This window comes from Biomphalaria glabrata, chromosome 18, assembly GCF_947242115.1.
Source record: "Biomphalaria glabrata chromosome 18, xgBioGlab47.1, whole genome shotgun sequence".
NCBI classification, from domain to species: Eukaryota; Metazoa; Mollusca; class Gastropoda; family Planorbidae; genus Biomphalaria; species Biomphalaria glabrata.
In genome coordinates this window covers 10,453,775-10,473,257 of record NC_074728.1, presented here as the reverse complement: position 1 = coordinate 10,473,257, position 19,483 = coordinate 10,453,775, and the positions used below count along the sequence as shown (strand labels likewise).

Genomic DNA, 19,483 nt, shown 5'->3' with positions numbered 1-19,483 from the left:
GTTCTCGTTTGTTATGTTATCACAGCGCCTTGAGCCTATATTTTGTTTCTTAACAGCGCTCTATAAATTTAACTATTATTATTATAATGATATTTTTTTAGAATCCTGTTCAAAATGTCTTTTTTTTAAAGTTTATTGTCCTTAAAAATTAATATTGTTTTTCGAACTTTTCTTAGCCTTTTTATTTATACACAATAAAGTATAAACTCAAAACTTCAGATAATCAGCGTATTTGTCTATAGTTTCAAATGGAGAAGACAGTGATTTAAATCTCAATGGAAAAAATAAATTTAAACCTAGGTCTATGGCCTCCTTCATTCGCTAGGCAACTATGGATCATCTCATAGAAATGATATGAAAGCTTGGGCATTAGACGTCGGAAAAATGTCGCCCACACATCAGTTCACCTCCTTCCATGCAGCTGATGTGTCCAAGAGAACGGCAGGTGACGATACAGTTTGGGATCAGTTGCGTCCAAGGCTCTGATAGGGTGTAGCACTGTTTGCTGCAAGCTGACACAGGTTCACATGCTACTGATTGTTTTTCTCAATGATCATTCCTGAAGCCTTTACTATGTTTGGGTATTGCCGCAAGGCAGCGGAGGTTTGAAATAGAGTTTTTTTTTATATTCTTAACTGGGTAGCCAGCCACAGCTAACTAGCAGCTCCTGCCCAAAAGTCGCTTTTTTTCCTTCTCCAGTTAGTGACAACAGTTCCGCGCTTGACCAAATATCTGAGTCACAAGTGAAGACCTGGAGTTGGACTGGTTGTCAAAGACTATTTGAGACGCTCGGAATATTTTACTGGTAGTGGAGACCTTAGATCCATTAGCATATTTTACTGGTAGTGGAGACCTTAGATCCATTAGCATTTCTGTCAATAACAACGTTGTGAAGTCTAATAATAATGAATTTGCTTTACCAAAAACCACCATTACTAATTCCATTATCATAGCCAGAGAGGGGAGGTTCAATCCTCTCACCAATCCAATAAATACGCTCGTCTCAATTAATAAAGTGCAATGAAGAGAAGATTTGATATTTGACTTTGACATTTTTTTTTTTTGGTAATAAGTGTTATGTTCGTTTCTTCTCGCTCTACGTATGTGTACTTCTGACTACCAAATGTCACCTAGTCATAACGTGACGATAAATAGAAAGACAGAATGAAGATTCAGAATGCCGATTCACGGACATATAACTTAATATATAATAGAACAATATCCCATATACTGAATGATAGTTGCACAATAGTTAAAGTGTATAAATCAACTCTAGAAATTAAAGACCAATTATCGTGGGCAAAGACAACTCTGAGACTATGAGTTGCATTCCATTCAGAAGAAAAAAGCATCCCACAAAGCAAAACAAAACAAGCAAACAACATGTCATCACCTCAAAACCTACATTGAAACACAATAACATTAACCGAATGTCACCCAATAATCATCCAAAATGTCCCGGTGGCACATACTCCTCTAAAGTGAACAGGAGACCCAGACTGACCAAAACTCAATCCTGACAAAAACAATAGAAGGTGATTGCGCTGTGGAATATCAAATTAAGGGTAACACTGATTTGGTACCCATGTGAACTAAATACAGTAAAACCAAGAGCTATGCAAGGAGCCTAGAGGTAATACAGGACTAGGCTTACAATGTTTGGCTGTACAACTGTGAAAGCATGAAAGGTTATTTACTACTTTCCTATATATCAAGATTTTAGGTTTTAATTTAGCTCTTAATTTGAACACAAAACTGAAAGTCAAAATAAGTTTTAAAATGTTTTTAATGAATTCATTTTGCATTTGATTTACACATTTCGAGACTACTGCATTGCTGTGTACTTAGTCTTATTTCCATTACATGTTTTAGTTTGACCAGTCAAGATGGCGAACGCCAAAAAAGCGCCCATGACAAAACAAGGAACGCCAGAATAGCGCCAATATTTTACACACATGTAGCTGTATATACGTCACATATTGTAGAATATACGTTATAGCAATCATTCATTCACTCATTTCGTACACATAGGAAATTTATTTTTGTTTAGGCTAAAACGAATAAATTAAATATATATCATATTTATTTATGTAGCTATACAAAATAAATAGCTTTAAGAAAATGTAATCAAAATGTAATGCAAGCAGTGTAAGTTTGTTTGTGTTCTTTAAGATACATAAATATTTAAAAATGAGGAGGGAACGGCTTCCTTTAGAGGGAAAAAAAATTATGTGAATAGCAGAGACATTGTTATAAATAAAGGTCAGTTATAAAACGCAACAGAATGGGAAAATGAAATCTTTTAAAAACAATACAATTTGGCTAATAATTTAAATTATTTGTTATTTGCACACAAAAAGAGAGAGAGAGAATGCGGGAGATAAAGCGAGCGTGAGTTTGGAATATCCTTTTTCTTAGAATTCTTCTTCAAGTTGGCTGCAATTCGAACAATACCACACTATAGCCTTTTTATTTTCACTTAATAGAATGTCTATGATTCGCCTCCTAAGTTTCCGACTGTGGAGCCGCCTCTGATTTAATGACCTTCTCTTCGTATCCGAACATTGATTCGGCTATCTCTCGAAGTCGTTTCCTGTCTGGTTTTCCATTGGAGGTCTCAGGGAAATCCCCTTTGCTGATCTAAATTTTGTAGAGATAACAAAGTGTTTTATTCGTAACAGACAATTCTTGTACACAAAACAAGAACAACAAGAAAAACATTTTTAAAAGCATTAATTAAAAAGACAATACTTTCATTACATATCTTTTAATATTCTTTTTACATAGCTTTTATCAACTTGTCACAGTCTCGCTTGACATTGCCTGTTCTATGTTCACCTTGGGTCATAAAGGTGAAAAGCACGAGAAACCTCGGACATAGAAAGAGGAAATAAGAGTGACTAAATTGACTTTCAGTCAGTAGTAAGTTTAAGTCAGTTGAGTAGAGTAGTCTCTGGGACTTCAGCAATGAGACAGTACACATATATTTAGCAGTTGTTTTCTGAACTTAGAGCTGGATACATGTTATTGAAGTGGATGTGATGCGGACGTTATTTAGTATTCTAGAGGACTTATATTTTGTTCCCGCTGAGATGCGGATGTAACAGTACTTGTCTTGGATTATTACTTATATAACTACTATGAAGGATGTCGTGTCATTTGTCATCTAAACAGTGACTTGCAACTGAATGTTTGGAGTTGCAGTATTTTAGTATCATATAATAAATGTTATTGTTTTGCTAAAGTAGGACTCAGGAGTTGTGTACTAGTTATGTTTGTTACGTGTTAAGTGTAGCTCCAGGACGCACGAACCCAGCATCCGCGACACATTGATAGCAATCAACGTTTCTACATTTAGTGACCAACTCACACACATATACGTTGCATTTTGTTGACCAGTACAAGTGTGAGATTTACATCTGTCACCTAACAAATCCTTTACACACTTTGTTTGATAAAATGTCTGTACACTTGAAGAGATAGTTTGCATAATCCATGTTCAATAACTGTGCTCATGTTTGTAACTTTATTTTTTTAAGGTGTTTTAGTATCAAACTTTAGGCATCAAAAACTATGCACCACGTCATAAGAAAACTCTACCGTTCCGGCATGATTTTCGATGATTTTGTCTTAGTCATAGCATTTCATTATTTTTAATTGGAGTTGGTGGCAACCATATCCTCCCCCATTTTTTCCCACAAATCCACACGTTGAACACGGGTAAAAACTGAATTCCACCAAAATATTTTCTGAGTTGATCTTCGTTGAGTTGGCTGTCTCTTTTTACCCTAACACAAGCACAGATGTTTTAGTACTACAGCCCATGTTGAACAGTGGCGTAGAAGACGTGAAGAAAACTTAAATAGACCTCCCGGTAGACAACGGCGTTGTCTGCATCAATTGTGGAAAAATATGCAGGTCGAAACTGGGTTTGCGTGGTCACTGAACTCGTCCATAATCATCAAAATCGAAGACCTTTCATCAGGTCATTTGACGAAAGGGAGTAACTGTCTTATTCAACCCCTAAGACCTCAGAGCAAAACATTGTATGTAATTACAATAAAGTGTTGCAGTTAAAACTTGATTGTACTTACAATAAATTGTTGCAATTAGAAGTTGGTTGTACTTACAATAAAGTGTTGAAAGTAAAAGTTGATTGTACTTACAATAAAGTGTTGCGGTTTTGGTGTTTCCTCAGTGACAAGATTTGGTAGAAAAATTTGATCACAATATTTTCTGAGTTGATCTTCTTTGAGTTCGCTGTCCCTCTTTACCTTAACACAAGCACAGATGTTTTGGTACAACAGTGGATCTGACACCTGGTAAAAAGAATGCATTTATTACAATTTCTACCACAGCCAATTTCGGATCAAGTTGAGATTTTACACAAATAGTCCTGGTATCATTACAAAACCAGAATCAATTATTTTTTTTTTTAATTAACCAATTTTTTTTTAATTGGTGTCGAAAAAGGGAAACGATTTGTATATGACTAATGTGGTGATATAAGGTAAATTACTCCCTCTTGATAATTTGTGTCGACAATAAGGTCGTCACTTTAACTTTTTAAACTAACAACTTGTCGACCCACGGCGTAGCTTACGCCGCTATTTTGCAAGGCCAGCCTTAGGCTAATTCTAGGAGTAAATTATTAAATGAAACCATTTTATAACTTATAACAGATTCCCCACGGCCGCCTGATTTACCAGGAGCTCCTGAAAATCTCCTGAAACTGCAAAATGTACGTAAAAAGTTGTGGAAATCTCCGGAAATCATTAAACTCTTTTGAAAATTCATACAAATCTTCTGAAATATAGAGACAAAAATTTTTATTTTGGGGTGTCATTCAATATGGAAAATGTCATTCCTACGCGCAATAAAAAAAAAACGGCACTAGGTAATACCCGTTATTGTGGAATCTGGTGAAAGAAGCTTCTCGCGCCTCAAATTAATGAAGAATTACTTGAGGTCAACAATTCTCGTAGATAGATTGAAACATTTGGTAATTCTTGCTATTGAGCGTGATCAATGTAGGAAATAGATTTTTTAGATTATACATTATGATTTCGCTACACGCAAGGCTCGCAAAGTAATCCTCGCAAAGTAATTCTGTACGTTGTAAAAAATGAGTAAAATGCAAAGACGAATTTATTGTCTAATACAAAATCGTTTCGCATAGGGCCCAACAACGGTTGAGTCCAGCCCTGCTATTTAGTAACGGGTGAATACAGAGTAGATTACTTGTTCTCCCCCCCCCCCCCTTTTTTTTCGCCGCAAAAGTTACGTGGGGTAGAAATATATAAAACAGTGATCTTTCTATGACTTCTTGGTCACAATGGTTTATTCCGACCCTGCTATTTAGTGACGGGTGAATACTACTTGTTCTCTCCACCCCCCTCTTTTTTTTTTTCGTGGGGTAACTCTAGTCCGACTTTCAGAAACAAAAGAGTGATCTTTCCTTTACTTCTTGGTGTCCAAACTGTTGAGCCATGAAAAGAATTATATATATAGATAATAACTATGAAAGATATTTTCATAGGCATTTCGTTGGCACAGTGGTTAGAGTATTGGCTAGAGTAGGCTTGAGCCCTTGAACTCCATTTGAAGTCGTACAATTTAAAAAAAAGTATTTAAAAAGCTATCACTGTAACATTTATTAATAAAGCCCCTTTCTATAGCACTAACACAATGTTGTCTTTTAAAAAAAAAACCTGTTGGTCCTGCATCCAATTTTCAACAAACAAACAAAAAATCACATCCGAAAATAAACAATAAAAACATTTTAAAATACTTTTTAAAAAAAAACGTATACAAAGTATAATTATACCAATTAGTTTGGATCAGTCATGTAATTAAATTTGTAATAGATCTAGACCAACAATAATAAATCTGTGCGATTAGAAATAGTTTAACCAATTGTTTTTGTTTAATAATATGTCATGCTTTTAGCTTTATCCTATAACTTATCTATACCAGATGGGAAAATGGTGGGTGGGGGAAAAAAGAAAGGGATGTTTGGATGAATTTTATAGTAATCGCTTTTTAAAAATAATTATTAAAAAAAGGGGAGACGACCTGAATTCAAAGTTATGGCTCAAGCCTCCTCAAGCCGACATACTAACCACTCTGCTAGTGAGATGCTTATGAAAATAGAAGTTATCTATTGTTTGTTTCAAACTTATAAAGGAGATTAATTCAGCTTATACCACCACTAAAGTCAAGTACAATTTCTTTGCCTTATTTGAGATACCAAAGAAAATAATTAATTACCAATAGTCAATTAACTTTCATTTAATTGTTTCTTGTTTTTTTTCTTTAAGGTAAAAGAAATGATGGTGCAAAACTTCAGCTCGTTCGCAGATTGGGTGTGGGAGAAAAAACGTGTACAAACTTTTTACCAGACAGACTGACAGAGTGAGTTGATAGAAGCTTTGTTAAAAAAAAAAAAGCTGTGAAAACAAAATTACATCATAAAAATATTGAAATATATTTTAAATCTATATACAAAGTTATCACTAAGTTACTACCTGAAAGTAACGAGACTTATATTCATTTTCATTATTGCTTTTCATAAATTCATATACAAGATTGAGTAACAAGCGTGAGTGTATTTTAATCAGTATGTATTGCAGTCTATTTAATATGGTCTGCGGTTATGTACATTTATGTTTAGATACTTCGTACCAGCATGTAACTGAAATTTGTCAATTGTTTGTGTGGGGAAAAAAAAAAATCATTCATTGTACATTAACATATTTTATTAAGAAGATCAATCTTTTTCTCTTTATTTTTAATACACGTATTTGTGTACCAGGCATTAATGATCTGCAAACATGCAAAAAATTTTCTTTTTCAAGTTTTCTCCCCTATCTATGACTTGAGTTGAAGATAAATACAATACAGAAGTTCTGGTTTGGAAAGAAAGATAACTATTGACATATTTTGGTTACTACATCACTAGTTCAAGGCAGTAAAGCTAAAACTAACTGAATATTAGGTACTAACCGGAACCAGGGGCTTGGGGGTTGGGTGGCTTTATTCCGAGCTGAGGGGCATCGGGGTCAATTTCCAGCGAAGACTGGGATTTTTTTATGTCAGAATTTTTAGGGCCTCCTAAGTCCACCCCAACCTGACATCCTATGGGGGGGGGAAGTATAGGCGTTTGGTCGTAGTGATGGCCACATGGCCACAGTATTAGATGACCTGTACTTCATCTGCATCACAGATCACAAGATATGAAAGGGATCTTTTTTTTTACTCACCGGCACTACAATAGCTTCCAATACGTCAGAATGTTCCATCAACTTTTTCTCCATCCATCCGGGGTGCAAGGATTCTGCTCCGTATGTAATAATATCTTTAGTTCGACCAAACACGAAGACGTTTCCATCTTCATCGATGTAACCATAGTCCTCCATCTTGAACCACCCGTCTGAGGTGAAAGCTTTCACTGTCAGCGGGTCTGGACTGGTCAGTCTGTTGTAGTAGCCTTTAAATACATCGGGACCTGTAATTATAAAAGTCTTAGAAATTAAATGTAGAAAAAACAAGATTACAAAGAGAGTTTGTGCTATCAAACTCATAGACGGCCACCTTCGGATCCGCCAAAAGGCAAGGAATATTCAAGCCATGATTTTTTTGTTTTGACTGTTTAAAGTAATAAGTTTCAAAGAATAATTTTGCGTTGCCTTTAACTTGAAAACAAACTGAATAACCTATTATCGATAAAGAGACTTCTAGACCTTTTGGATAGAAAAAATATGACAGAAGAGAGATTTTAGATAGCCTTTTGGCATTGTTTTTCAATTGAAGAAAAAAAAAGCCTATTATCGATTATGAGATTTCTGCTTTAAGTACATTTATTTATTTATTAAAATAAGAAATCAGTTTTTTTTAATACGTATTAAAATTTTTAATCTAAAAGTGACAGGTGGTATTTAGAAAGACAAGGCTAATAAAGGTCTGACAGCGTCTAATTAGGATATGTCAAGACTGTTCGTTATAAAAATTTTAAGTTTGAATGAGTAATTTCAACAAATTATTGGATAAATTTAAAAGTTACTTAATAATGAGTCATTAATACTTGTCCATCGTGACCTCATATGTAATTAAAAAAAAATATCCGTTGCATAAGAAGTTTGTAATATCTAAAATACCATGACATTGAATTTTACATACCTTTTCTAGTATCTGCGAACTAAACGGACGGACGAACGGACAGACGTACAGAACGAAGAGAAAATGGACAGACGAACGGACAGACAAAACTAATAGCGGCTTTTCACCTTTCAAGGGCCGCTAAAAAATGATTCTCTCACAGAATTATATAATAATAATAATAAAAATAATAATACTCGTTCTTTTCTAACATAATAATAATAATAATAATAAGTGTCTTCGAGTCCGAAGATTAATGAGGAATGCAGTATTTTCAGTGGCTTCGCAGCCCCAGCTGTGGCCTACATATTTTGCCACTCGCAGGGCAAGCATAGCCATTGTCCGCCGGTGTTCGATGATGAAGGAGAGTCGCAGAAACACTTTAAACAACCATCAAACCATTCAGACAGATGGCTCTCCTGATTGTGTGGGCACAGCTACTATGACATAGATTTGTTTAACTTTTTTAGTCATATTTGTTGTTTTATGTAAATCATGAGGAATGTATATAATATTATTGTCTGTACAAGTGGAAGATGTGAATATGTTGTTTTTATTTATGGATTCTCTTTATTGATAAGATATGGAAAAGTGAGTTTCGGATACAAATTGAGTTCCAGGCCTTAAAGTTTATTTTTTATCTTAAAAATTAATAAGTGTTGAGGTTAGTAAAGTTCCCCTTTCAGACCATGCGGTCTATAGGGCAGATGATGTTAAGGTCATCTGTTTCTTTGTCCAATGGTTAACGGGCAGGGTGTCAAATGGCCACCACAACGACCAACCACCTTTCCCCAACTTACGTCAGGTACACATTAGAATTGGGTGCCCTAGAAATCAAAATCCCAGTCTTCACCTAGATTCGAACCCAGAGCCTCAGGGTTCGGAAGTCAATCGCTTAACCACCCAGCCACCACAGTTAGGTTGTTTTAATTTTATAAATATAAAAAACGAAATGTTTACTCACGGAGGTCCGTTCCCATTGTATTTTCAATAACCTCGTTACCTTAGTGCTGCTATGATATGTTACTGGCCTTTAGTCGAGTTTCGAGCTGAAACCTCCTAAGTAGACCAGTGGTTTATGCCCCTGAGCCTCATATCCCATGTATTCAAGGTTCTCAGTTCAGCTCTCGCGTGTCTTACCTTTGACCTCTATAGTTCCCGTTTCACCAGGCTGACATAGCCTTCCATCCTCAGCCACAATACGCAGCTTTACACCAGGCTGGACCTTACCGTTGTTGTTGGACTGTATAGTGTCACCTGATGAGTTCAAATTAGACTACAGGAAATTGTTCACATTTGTTGAATATGAAGAAGTAACATTTGTAGAATGTTAGTCAATTCTAATTTTATGTTCACAAAATATAGAACAATAAGCACTCATAGTCTTTTAAAACAAGTAATAGAAAAAAAGAATACTTTTTTTAAAACAAAGCTTATCTAAGGGAAGAGAACAACCAAGTACTGCCATTTATTTGAAAATTAATGTTGTTGTTTTTGTGTGTGTGTGTGTGTGTGTATTTATAGCCGATAACAATACACGAAATAATAAAAAAAATAAACCAGTTAGTTGATCAATTAGTACTAATTAATTATTTTTATTTTATATAACGTAAAGGGGGCTAAAACCCTTTAATTTTCAGATAAATGACAGCAATAAGCAGTTATTTACCCTTAGATAAGCTTTGATTTTTAATAGTATTCTTTTTTCTATTGCATATTTTTTAAGTATAAAAAAATGTAAGTTTGCAGTAGGAAATGAAAACAAAAAATGAAAAAAAAATATTTTTATCATTTCTAGAAATTCGGCCTATTTGCATACTATTCTTAGGGTACGAGAAATCTTGACGCAGCCTTTTTGGTGCGACCCTTTTGGCGCAACCGTTTTGGCGCGGGTCATCTTAGCGCGAGAAGTCGTAAGACATTTTATAATAAACATATCGTTAAAATATTAAGATACACTTTGAACGTGAAAAGATGTTTTATGATAGATTTGGATCTTTCGTATAAAGTATCGTTATGTTGCATTGTGTGCTTATAGCTTTTATATAGCGCTACTTCATGCTTATAGCTTATGTTGCATTGTGTGCTTATAGCATGCTTAGAGCGCTTTGGTCCAATCTCATTTATGGACCAGTGGGGGGGGGGGGGTATCTAGGAGTTGGTTTTCCGTGCTGCCTTTAGGCGCTCAGTTGAGTCGGGTGTCGAACCTCGAGCCCCCTTCTAGGTAGCCAAGTTAAAGCGCACTTAGCCTCTCGACCACGCTTCCCACATTATACTGTTGCAACTTTAAGAGAAGCAACTCTACTAAGGAAAAAGATTAGATGACAGGCGTGAATGTTAGGACACACTTAACTGAAACGTCCTTCTTGTTCAATGATCCGATCTAATCCTAACCGATCCGATTACATCAGATCCAATTCTAACCGATCCGATTACATCAGATTTTAAATTAGCATAAAAAAACTGCTACTTTCTAGATGTCAATGATACTTGTATATATTGTAATGTTTACCTTTAGTTATAAAATTAGCAGCTAAGCACCCAGCCTCTGTGGAGCCATACGTGACAATAAGTTTCTCTGTTATTGTCAGAAAGTTTTCCATTTGATTCTGAAATTCATTATTTTCAGCTTTAAATTTAAAATAAACAATAATAACAATGCACGTTTCACATACAATACAATACTGTACAATACAATTAAATGTAACAAGTTTACAGTCTTCGTTTAAGCTCTCAAGTACAACTGACTCCACTCTTTCAAATACTTTTTATCATCTACCACCTTCTATATTTGGAACCAAACAACCTCGCTCCTTGTATGGTCATGGACATTAACTTGCCCCATTTTTGTTCAAAGAAAGCACGCTTGTTACAAGAACTAGTCGACAAACAACATGACCTTGCTGAGCAGCCCTTGCAAAAATCTAAAAATAAAATTAATGCAATAGCTGCTTTATGCTACGTGACACTCACATTTCACAATTTGCTAACCTTCCTCAAAGGCTGGGCTCCTGCAATCAGCATTTGGAACTTAAAGTCCGAGCCTCCAACAGAGTCAATATACTCCCGTACACTGTCCATCTCAAGACAAAGCATGGGGCAACAATGGACTTTTTCTTTGGTGGACGCTTCCCAAAGATCCTTTCCTGTTCTCTTGATCTCAGGGTCGAAGAAGTCTGTCATGACTCTAGTGTAAGAGTGACATATTGGCGCAAACGGTATACCAATACCCCAACCTTTGACAATCACAAACAAGAAATAAGAACAGTTACTTTACAATAGGAATAACGTAACACAGTGTTTCTCAAACTTTAATATATGACATCCACACTAGTTAGCTAAGAGGTGAAAGCTCCATCACTGGATTCTGTGTTGGAGCCCTGGTGTCAAACGTTTTCCTGCATTTTGATCTACAGAAATTTTTAGGGCAACAATATTGATCCTAGAAAAATAAATGAAGAAGCACTGGCCAATACTAAAATTCTAGAGACATTTGAGAATGCAATGTAACGCCCTTTCGTGTGTAATGGGTTTGATTGTAAATAAATCATCATCATGTTTTAAGCCACACATCTTGTAGCGGCGTTTCGTTAACAGAACGATCCAAGGTGATTTAAACTTCGACAGTTTTATCATGAGAAGTTCGGGTAGAATCACGTTAGCGGAGATATTTTTATAGCTCTTCTTTTTTCTTAAATCGTTTTAAGCTCATCTAGTTAAGTTCATCTAGTTAAGCTCATCTAGTTAAGTTCATCTAGTTAAGTTCATCTAGTTAAGCTCATCTAGTTACGTTCATCTAGTTAAGCTCATCTAGTTAAGTTCATCTAGTTAAGTTCATCTAGTTAAGCTCATCTAGTTAAGTTCATCTAGTTACGTTCATCTAGTTAAGCTCATCTAGTTAAGTTCATCTAGTTAAGCTCATCTAGTTAAGTTCATCTAGTTAAGTTCATCTAGTTAAGTTCATCTAGTTAAGTTCATCTAGTTAAGTTCATCTAGTGGCAGTGCAGTCTCTTGTCACAGAAACTGCATACGTTCTTGAAAGAAGCTACTTAGAAGATGAAATGACTTCTCGTAATTCAAGTTTCAGGATAATTATTGAAACACTGATAACGATGCCAGTGTCACTTATTCAAATATTCATTTACAGCTAAAGTAAAAAAATACCACAAATGTGTATATCCCATTTAAAATATTCTGAAAGCCTTCATGCTCTCCTTTTCAACAGCTGGATGGGAGGCTTAACTTACAGTTTGAGAAACGCTGTCGTACTAATAAGTGTATCAGAAATTTAAGCTTAATAAATACAAGTTTACAAAGAGAGTTTGTGTTGTCACACAACCTCAGAGGCGGCTCCGTCGGAGTCGGATCCCTGTCGGATCCGCCTATTCGCAAGGAATATTCAAAACGTGATTTTGTTTTGATTATCAAAAGTAATAATGTTTTAAAGATTCATTTGGCTTGTAAAATTTTATTTTTTTTCTGTAAAAAGTTTTACATGTTTTGGATGTTCCTTCAAAGTTAAAAATAACTTATTTCCTTGTCCAAACCTCCCACTGGACGACGGGGGATGGCAGCGAGCAGGACCGTCGAGATAATCAGTCCAGCACGTTAACCAATCGACCAGGCATTGCTGTTAACTTAATAACAAACTAATAGCCTATTATTGATAAAGAGATCTATTACACATTACGTCATGACATGTACCGGATATGTACAATATGTCAGACAAGCGATTTTAGATAATCTTTTGGTATTGATTTGCAATTTAAAAAAAAAAGAAAAGAGCAAGGCATCGAACTTGTACTTCGGCAACGTCTGCTCGATGTCCCAGCACAGTTACCAACAGAGCTATTGGCATTTTCATTTAAATTGTACTAGAATACGGATGTAGATCTACCTAAAGTACACTTCTGATTTAGCACTCTCAAGATCTATATCTACTAGTTCTACCTAAAGTAAACTTCTGATTTAGCACTCTCAAGATCTATATCTACTAGATCTACATTTGAAATATGAATTTGGAATAATGTAGATGTAATTTAGATAATAGATTGTTTCGGATGTTTATATATATTGTTACGACCCTATTGGGGGCGCAAAAGGGTTAACTATAGGCTCAGCTGACACACACCTGAATCACTCAGGTCAGCGGGGCCATGGACAAGGGACAGTACTACGATTACACGATTACACGCAAATATGACCAATGTTATGGTCATGTGATCGAAAGCCTGCGTGTACGAGGACACAGTGTGTAGGAAAGCAGCAGTTCAAGACCGGAGAGCGTCGAGACCGGGACTGTTAGTCGGCTATGAAGTCGGTCCTGGTCGAGTCCTCATGTGTTGATGTACAAGTCCAGAAAGAGAGACAGTAGAGTTTTGTACGGTGATGTACAGAGTGACATTTTAGTTGTTGTGTTTGATGCCAATTGTCTAGTATTGGCTGTTATCTACTTAATCACTCATTATTAAAGTACCCGATATTGTGAAGCTCTTGTTGTCAGGTTCTTGATGTGTTGATGTGTTGTGTTGAGTTTTAGCAGTGTTTACAGAAGGCCTGAGTAGGAAGAGAGAAACGTAACACTGGTGTCAGAAGTGGGATTTCCTATGGCTTCTGTAAAACTGCTAGATGAACTGAATCTGAAAGAACTGAAACAAGAGCTGAAATGGCGAGGACTGAAGTACTACGAAAGGAGCAACGAAACTCTTAAAGAACGTCTCCGGCAAGCCCTTGTGGATGAAGAGGAAGATCCGAACACGTACCTCTTTGAACTCAAACCCGATGTTGTAGAGCTCTTGATCACATTTCAAAAACAGATGTTGGCTGGCTTTCAGAATGTGATCAAGGGTGACTCGCAGAAAGAAACAGGTGAAGAAACAAGAGAAGAGACCGAGACCAATAGTTCAACCAACGCTTTTGCTACAGACGTCCATGACGTGAGTGCCTCCATCAGCCAGATAGAACAAGACAACGTCGTGTCTTACCTCAAGCCTGTAGCTGAGGACATTAAAGACATCTGTCAATCTGTCAGTGCTGTTGAGAGGAACTCGAATCCTGGTGGCTGCACCCAGCTGTTTGGCAAGAACTTTGTGTGTCGAGCTTTGCAGGGAGAACGCCAACTCCAAGGAACCCATCGGCAAGGTCTGCACCCAGCAGACGTTTGTCCAGCTGACGAGACCAGAGTGAGAAGCCCTGGTGATGGTAAATTTAGTGAACTGGAGCCTGATGCTGAAGATGAGGGTCCTTCGCAAGTGGAGTGCTGCCAACTTGCTCCACTAGTTTGCCCTCCGGACACTCCTGAAGATGTGTGCCACTATTTCCCCTCCTGTGGACCTGATACCCATACCCAAAACCCGTCTCTTGAAAGCCCTATGAAACAACCTGATAGGCCAACGATCTTGGTGACCCCAGTCCTGACATCCTATCCCTCCCCATGTGCTGGCTGGCTGCATTCAGTAGTGGATGACAGAAGAGGGAAACGTTTGCTGGAGATGCGACCACGACGTCGGTGCAACCAGGTGAAGGTCAGCTGGAGCAGAAGGAGAAAGAGACATACGCTGACTACAACACAGATGGCTCCATCGAGATGGCAATATAAGCCTATTGTCGCCCCCACCGATAGACCTCCTCCTGCATCGATTCACCTCCAATTCCCATGTCGTGTGATAGATTTTGGCCGGGACGGACAAATCTGAGAAGGGAGCAGTGTTACGACCCTATTGGCGGCGCAAAAGGGTTAACTATAGGCTCAGCTGACACACACCTGAATCACTCAGGTCAGCGGGGCCATGGACAAGGGACAGTACTACGATTACACGATTACACGCAAATATGACCAATGTTATGGTCATGTGATCGAAAGCCTGCGTGTACGAGGACACAGTGTGTAGGAAAGCAGCAGTTCAAGACCGGAGAGCGTCGAGACCGGGACTGTTAGTCGGCTATGAAGTCGGTCCTGGTCGAGTCCTCATGTGTTGATGTACAAGTCCAGAAAGAGAGACAGTAGAGTTTTGTACGGTGATGTACAGAGTGACATTTTAGTTGTTGTGTTTGATGCCAATTGTCTAGTATTGGCTGTTATCTACTTAATCACTCATTATTAAAGTACCCGATATTGTGAAGCTCTTGTTGTCAGGTTCTTGATGTGTTGATGTGTTGTGTTGAGTTTTAGCAGTGTTTACAGAAGGCCTGAGTAGGAAGAGAGAAACGTAACAATATATAAAACGTAAGACAGACCGCCCGGCAAACAAAACGCACAAAAATAAGCTCTTTTATCCTGATGTGTAAACTGATCTATCAGCCGCTGCTTGTAACGCTACTGCACGAAAGTCGCTGCATAAAAGTCCATTTTTAAAAATGATACAAAGTGCATTCTTAGCCTTTATAAACAAACATAAATGTTTTATTTTAATTTTAACAGCTAGTAGACCAGAAAACAACACCTTTGACTAATATTTATATGTGTTGTAAACATTTCTTGTACATTTTATAAATATATTTGACTAAGTGATACTGAAATAACAAAATACCGTTACTCTTTGTTAACATATGATAACATTGCCTCCCTTACATTTATGTAATTATTTTAGAATTGGTGTATTTTTATAAAACAATCGCTTACATAATTAATTTTTATAAATTAAACGGTTCGCTTTTAGAAAACCAAAAGTAGCCATTGCACCTAAACTTTTCAAGCCAAATCGCATGGTGAAAAAATATTTTTCATTTCTCTTCTAGTTTTAGAGATCTGAGTGTGACAGGCGGACATTTTGCACAAACCTAATAGCGGGTTTTCCCTTACGGAAGCCGCTAAAAAAGTATGGTAAAATTATAAAGCGGCTTTTTTATAAAAGCTAAAATCAATTGTGGTTTTAACTCTTTCTCTCCGTAATTATTTACCACATTCTGGTGGAATCAACGTTGGTATCGTCTGTTAGGAGAGAAAGAGTTAATGAATGTTTGCTTCTACGTACCCATCGATTTGTCGTTGTAGTATTTAAAACATTTCTCTCTAGGACTGTTCCATTGGACTCCAGGGCAGAAAATGTCATTAAAGCGATCTTCGCTTTTCAAAATCTCAATGTGACTTCTGGGTACAGGCTTGGAGTAGCCGGTACTTCCGGAAGTTGTGAGTATAATCAACAAGTCGTCCCGTTCAGCTGGATCGACGTAGATATCATCTGGGCAGATCTTTAAGTCATTCAAAAAATGTTTATTTTCTCTGAAATAACATTAAGTCTCTACATTCTTTAAAAAAAACAGTAAAATTGATAAAGAGAAGAAAGCGATGTGATGAAATGTTAGAGCGATATAAGGTAACCTGAGAAGAAGCGCAAGGAAGATGAACGACAAAGATAGGGAGATATTTGAAATAAACAATGTTTAGGGTGCTTAATTAAAAGATCACTTTAACGAACTAGAACAGTCAATCTTCGTATAAACTCTGCTTTATCACCACTAGTTAGTATCCCATTGGTTTCTGAATACTTTTCCAATTGCGCTCCTGTCAAACAATAGTGGCATATATTTCTTCAATAGTGATAATATTTCGTGCTATAAACTAAAGAGATTAGAAAATTGACCCTAGAGTCAAAAATATCAAATATCTATTGAAATACAAACCTTATCAACACTTCTGGAGTAGCCAGGATATATATATATATGTTTGTATATTTGTGTGTGTGTGTGTATACGTAATTAATCTTCATTACGTTTTGACCCTTTTTGCTACGCCCATGAAATTTAGTAATTGTAGCTTTGCTTTTCCTTTTGCTGAAAAATGGGGTGGTGACTATAAAACTCCTTTTAGCTACCTTCATGATGGAATTCAGTCATTGCACTTTGCTTTTTTTTTTTATCAAAACGGTTACGTCAAAACAATCTGTTAGGGGGGTTTTAAACTCAGAACTATCTGGAGGTGTTTTTTTTTTAATCTCAAAACCCCCATTAGTAACGCTCATAGCATTTGGCGAGTTTATTTATTTTAGTTTAATATTGAAGAGGTGGGTTTTAACATCAAAACCCGCTGGAGTGGAGTTTTAACATCTAAACCCGCTTGAGTGGAGTTTTAAACTCAAATCCCTCTGGAAAAAGTTTCTTAACTTAAGACCCTCTGGAGGAGAGTTTTAAACTCAAAACCCCTCCTGGTGACTTGTTTGCTTTAGTATTATATTGAAGAGGGGGTTTTTAGCGTCAAGAAAACTCTGGAGGGGGACAGAAACTCACCCCTCCACCAAATGAATGTGCTGGATCAAGGGATGGTTTAAAATTAGAATCTCACTTAATATAAATACAATTAAAGCAAAAAACAGTCAAAGAATTCCCCCTCAGCCATTTCGTGTGTGTGGGGAGGTTGAACCCCAAATCGATCCCCCGGGCAATGCCCATGCTTCTTACATTCTGTACATCAGATTCACCAAATAGCAAGCAAATTGTAGTTGTAGTTGTTTTTTTGTCATAGGAGATAATCCCCATATGTAGTATTTTCTTGAATCGTATCGAAAAATCTTTTCAGTGTCCGTTCTAAAAATATCAATGTCTACAGATAACATTCTATCCCAAGATTCAAGACATACATAAAGAGTTTCATCTTACCCATTCTTAGTCCTACCAACCAGAATAGCTGACGTCAGATCCGGGATGTTATCAATATGAATGTCAACGAAGCCTTGGTCTGATTTGCCAGAGAAGAATGGATTCATTAGTTTCCATGCTGATCCTTGCTTCCATGGAGACATAATCACTGCACGACATTTGCTGTTTTGGGCCAAAAGACGAAAATCAGAACCATCGGCCAGAAGAAGCTGAAAGTTTGGAAATAGCTTCACCTTAGACCTTGTTCACTGACTTGAAACCAGAGTTTTAATAAAAGAATTAGAGTCATGTTTCAGAAGAGCCAACGCTGGTTTCAATATAGTTGACTAGAGTTTGAAAATTAAATCACAATTTATTTTTCGTATTCCGAATTCTAGGATCAAGTTAAGACTTTGCACAATTATTCGTTGGCCTGGACAAAATATGAATATTTTTTAATTAACTAATTATTCAATTAAATACTGATAATTAATTATTTTATTTGATGCAAATAAAGAAAATCAATCCTTCAATTTTCACATGTATGGCTAAATATGTAAAACTGGGATCCTTAGATGCATGCAAAATTAAATTTTCCCACACCTATTCTTGGATCAAGTTGAACCTTTAGACAATAACGTATTGTACCTAACAAAACATGGATCAATTGGAAAAAATTAACAAAGTAGCCAATTAAGTATTGCTAATTAACTTAATTGTTTGATATCGAATTAGGGAAATAAGATCTACATTTTTGAAAGATATAGTTGTAAGTGAGGGTGTTCTTCCCTTAGAAACTTTTTATTTTAAAAGGATTTTTTTTCTGTCTTTGTGACTGTTTCTCTGGTAAAAAGTTTGTACACATTATTTCTCCGACACCCAATCTCGGATCAAGCTGAAATATTGCTCAATTATTTCTTTTACCTGACAAAACAATAATCAACTTTAAAAAATTACCAATTAGTTAATTAACTATTGGTAATTAATTATTTTGTTTGGTATCTCAAACGAGGGAAAGAATTTGTGGTCTTGCTAAAAGCTGAATTAGTCCCCTTTATATGTCGTCTACTTAGTCGTAGTGAACACAACATGAAAAATAGAACGAGACTAAAGAAACATTAAGATAACTCGACATGTTCATAGCCACCATGTTTATAGCCACCATGTTTATAGGCTCTAAGCTCTTGTGTAAATTACATAATAAATTCATGCATGAAAATTGTTCTAACCTGTATGTTCATTGTGACACATCCTGCTAACATTATACCAATGTCTGTCACCGCACGCTCCGGGGAATTGCTCAGAGTGTTGGCGATGACGTCCCCTTTCTGGAAGCCACGCTGGCGTAACCTGAATGCAAACCTCCCAGCCAAGGTGTAGAGTTGTCTGGCAGTGTAGGCCTCACGAAGTCCAGAGGTGTAGAAGACAAAGATTTCTTTGTTAGGGTCATTCTCTGACAGATGGACAAGTCTTTTAGTGACGGTGTCGAGGTCTCTTAGTGAGCTGACAGCACCACCCATAGTTTTTCTTGTTTTAAAGGTTCAGATTTGATATCGTAATATCTGACCTATTGGCTGTAATCTGAGCAGAAGTGCATTAAAATATTCTGATCAGCTTCAGCCTTTGAAGTTAATCCAGATCAGGCGCGTTAATTGCTTTATTATAATTTAATAAACATGTCTTTCTGATATTGATTTTGAATATTTTAATGCGCTCGTAGTGTAAACGCGTTTTATTGATTTAAACATTCTAC

The 19,483-nt window shown here is 36.6% G+C and overlaps 2 protein-coding genes across 2 annotated transcripts; both read right to left on the bottom strand.

Annotated features, from left to right (window-relative positions):
- Positions 1 to 1,768: 1,768 nt before the first annotated feature.
- On the bottom strand, positions 1,769 to 16,514 carry LOC106064953 (2-succinylbenzoate--CoA ligase-like). Its single transcript, XM_056016799.1, has 7 exons — positions 16,131 to 16,514; positions 11,149 to 11,393; positions 10,670 to 10,766; positions 9,298 to 9,414; positions 7,263 to 7,507; positions 4,167 to 4,319; positions 1,769 to 2,640 (listed from the first exon to the last, which is right to left on the bottom strand). Exons 1-7 carry the CDS (start codon positions 16,132 to 16,134, stop codon positions 2,506 to 2,508), a joined length of 996 nt encoding a protein of 331 aa, XP_055872774.1. The 5' UTR covers positions 16,135 to 16,514; the 3' UTR covers positions 1,769 to 2,505.
- A 1,032-nt stretch (positions 16,515 to 17,546) lies between these two features.
- Positions 17,547 to 19,483, bottom strand: LOC106065468 (uncharacterized). Its single transcript, XM_013224301.2, has 2 exons — positions 18,960 to 19,483; positions 17,547 to 17,960 (listed from the first exon to the last, which is right to left on the bottom strand). The coding sequence occupies exons 1-2, from the start codon at positions 19,248 to 19,250 to the stop codon at positions 17,748 to 17,750; spliced, it is 504 nt and encodes a 167-aa protein (XP_013079755.2). The 5' UTR covers positions 19,251 to 19,483; the 3' UTR covers positions 17,547 to 17,747.

Excerpts from the sequence above, each read along its gene's own strand:
- LOC106064953 (XM_056016799.1), bottom strand. Across the intron at positions 9,415-10,669 it reads TGCTAATTTTATAACTAAAG|GTGACACTATACAGTCCAAC; the intron begins GTAAACATTACA and ends TGAACTCATCAG. Across the intron at positions 7,508-9,297 it reads GGGAACTATAGAGGTCAAAG|GTCCCGATGTATTTAAAGGC; the intron begins GTAAGACACGCG and ends TTATAATTACAG.
- LOC106065468 (XM_013224301.2), bottom strand. The coding sequence starts at position 19,250 with ATGGGTGGTGCTGTCAGCTCACTAAGAGACCTCGACACCGTCACTAAA. Across the intron at positions 17,961-18,959 it reads GTGTCACAATGAACATACAG|CTTCTTCTGGCCGATGGTTC; the intron begins GTTAGAACAATT and ends CCAAACTTTCAG.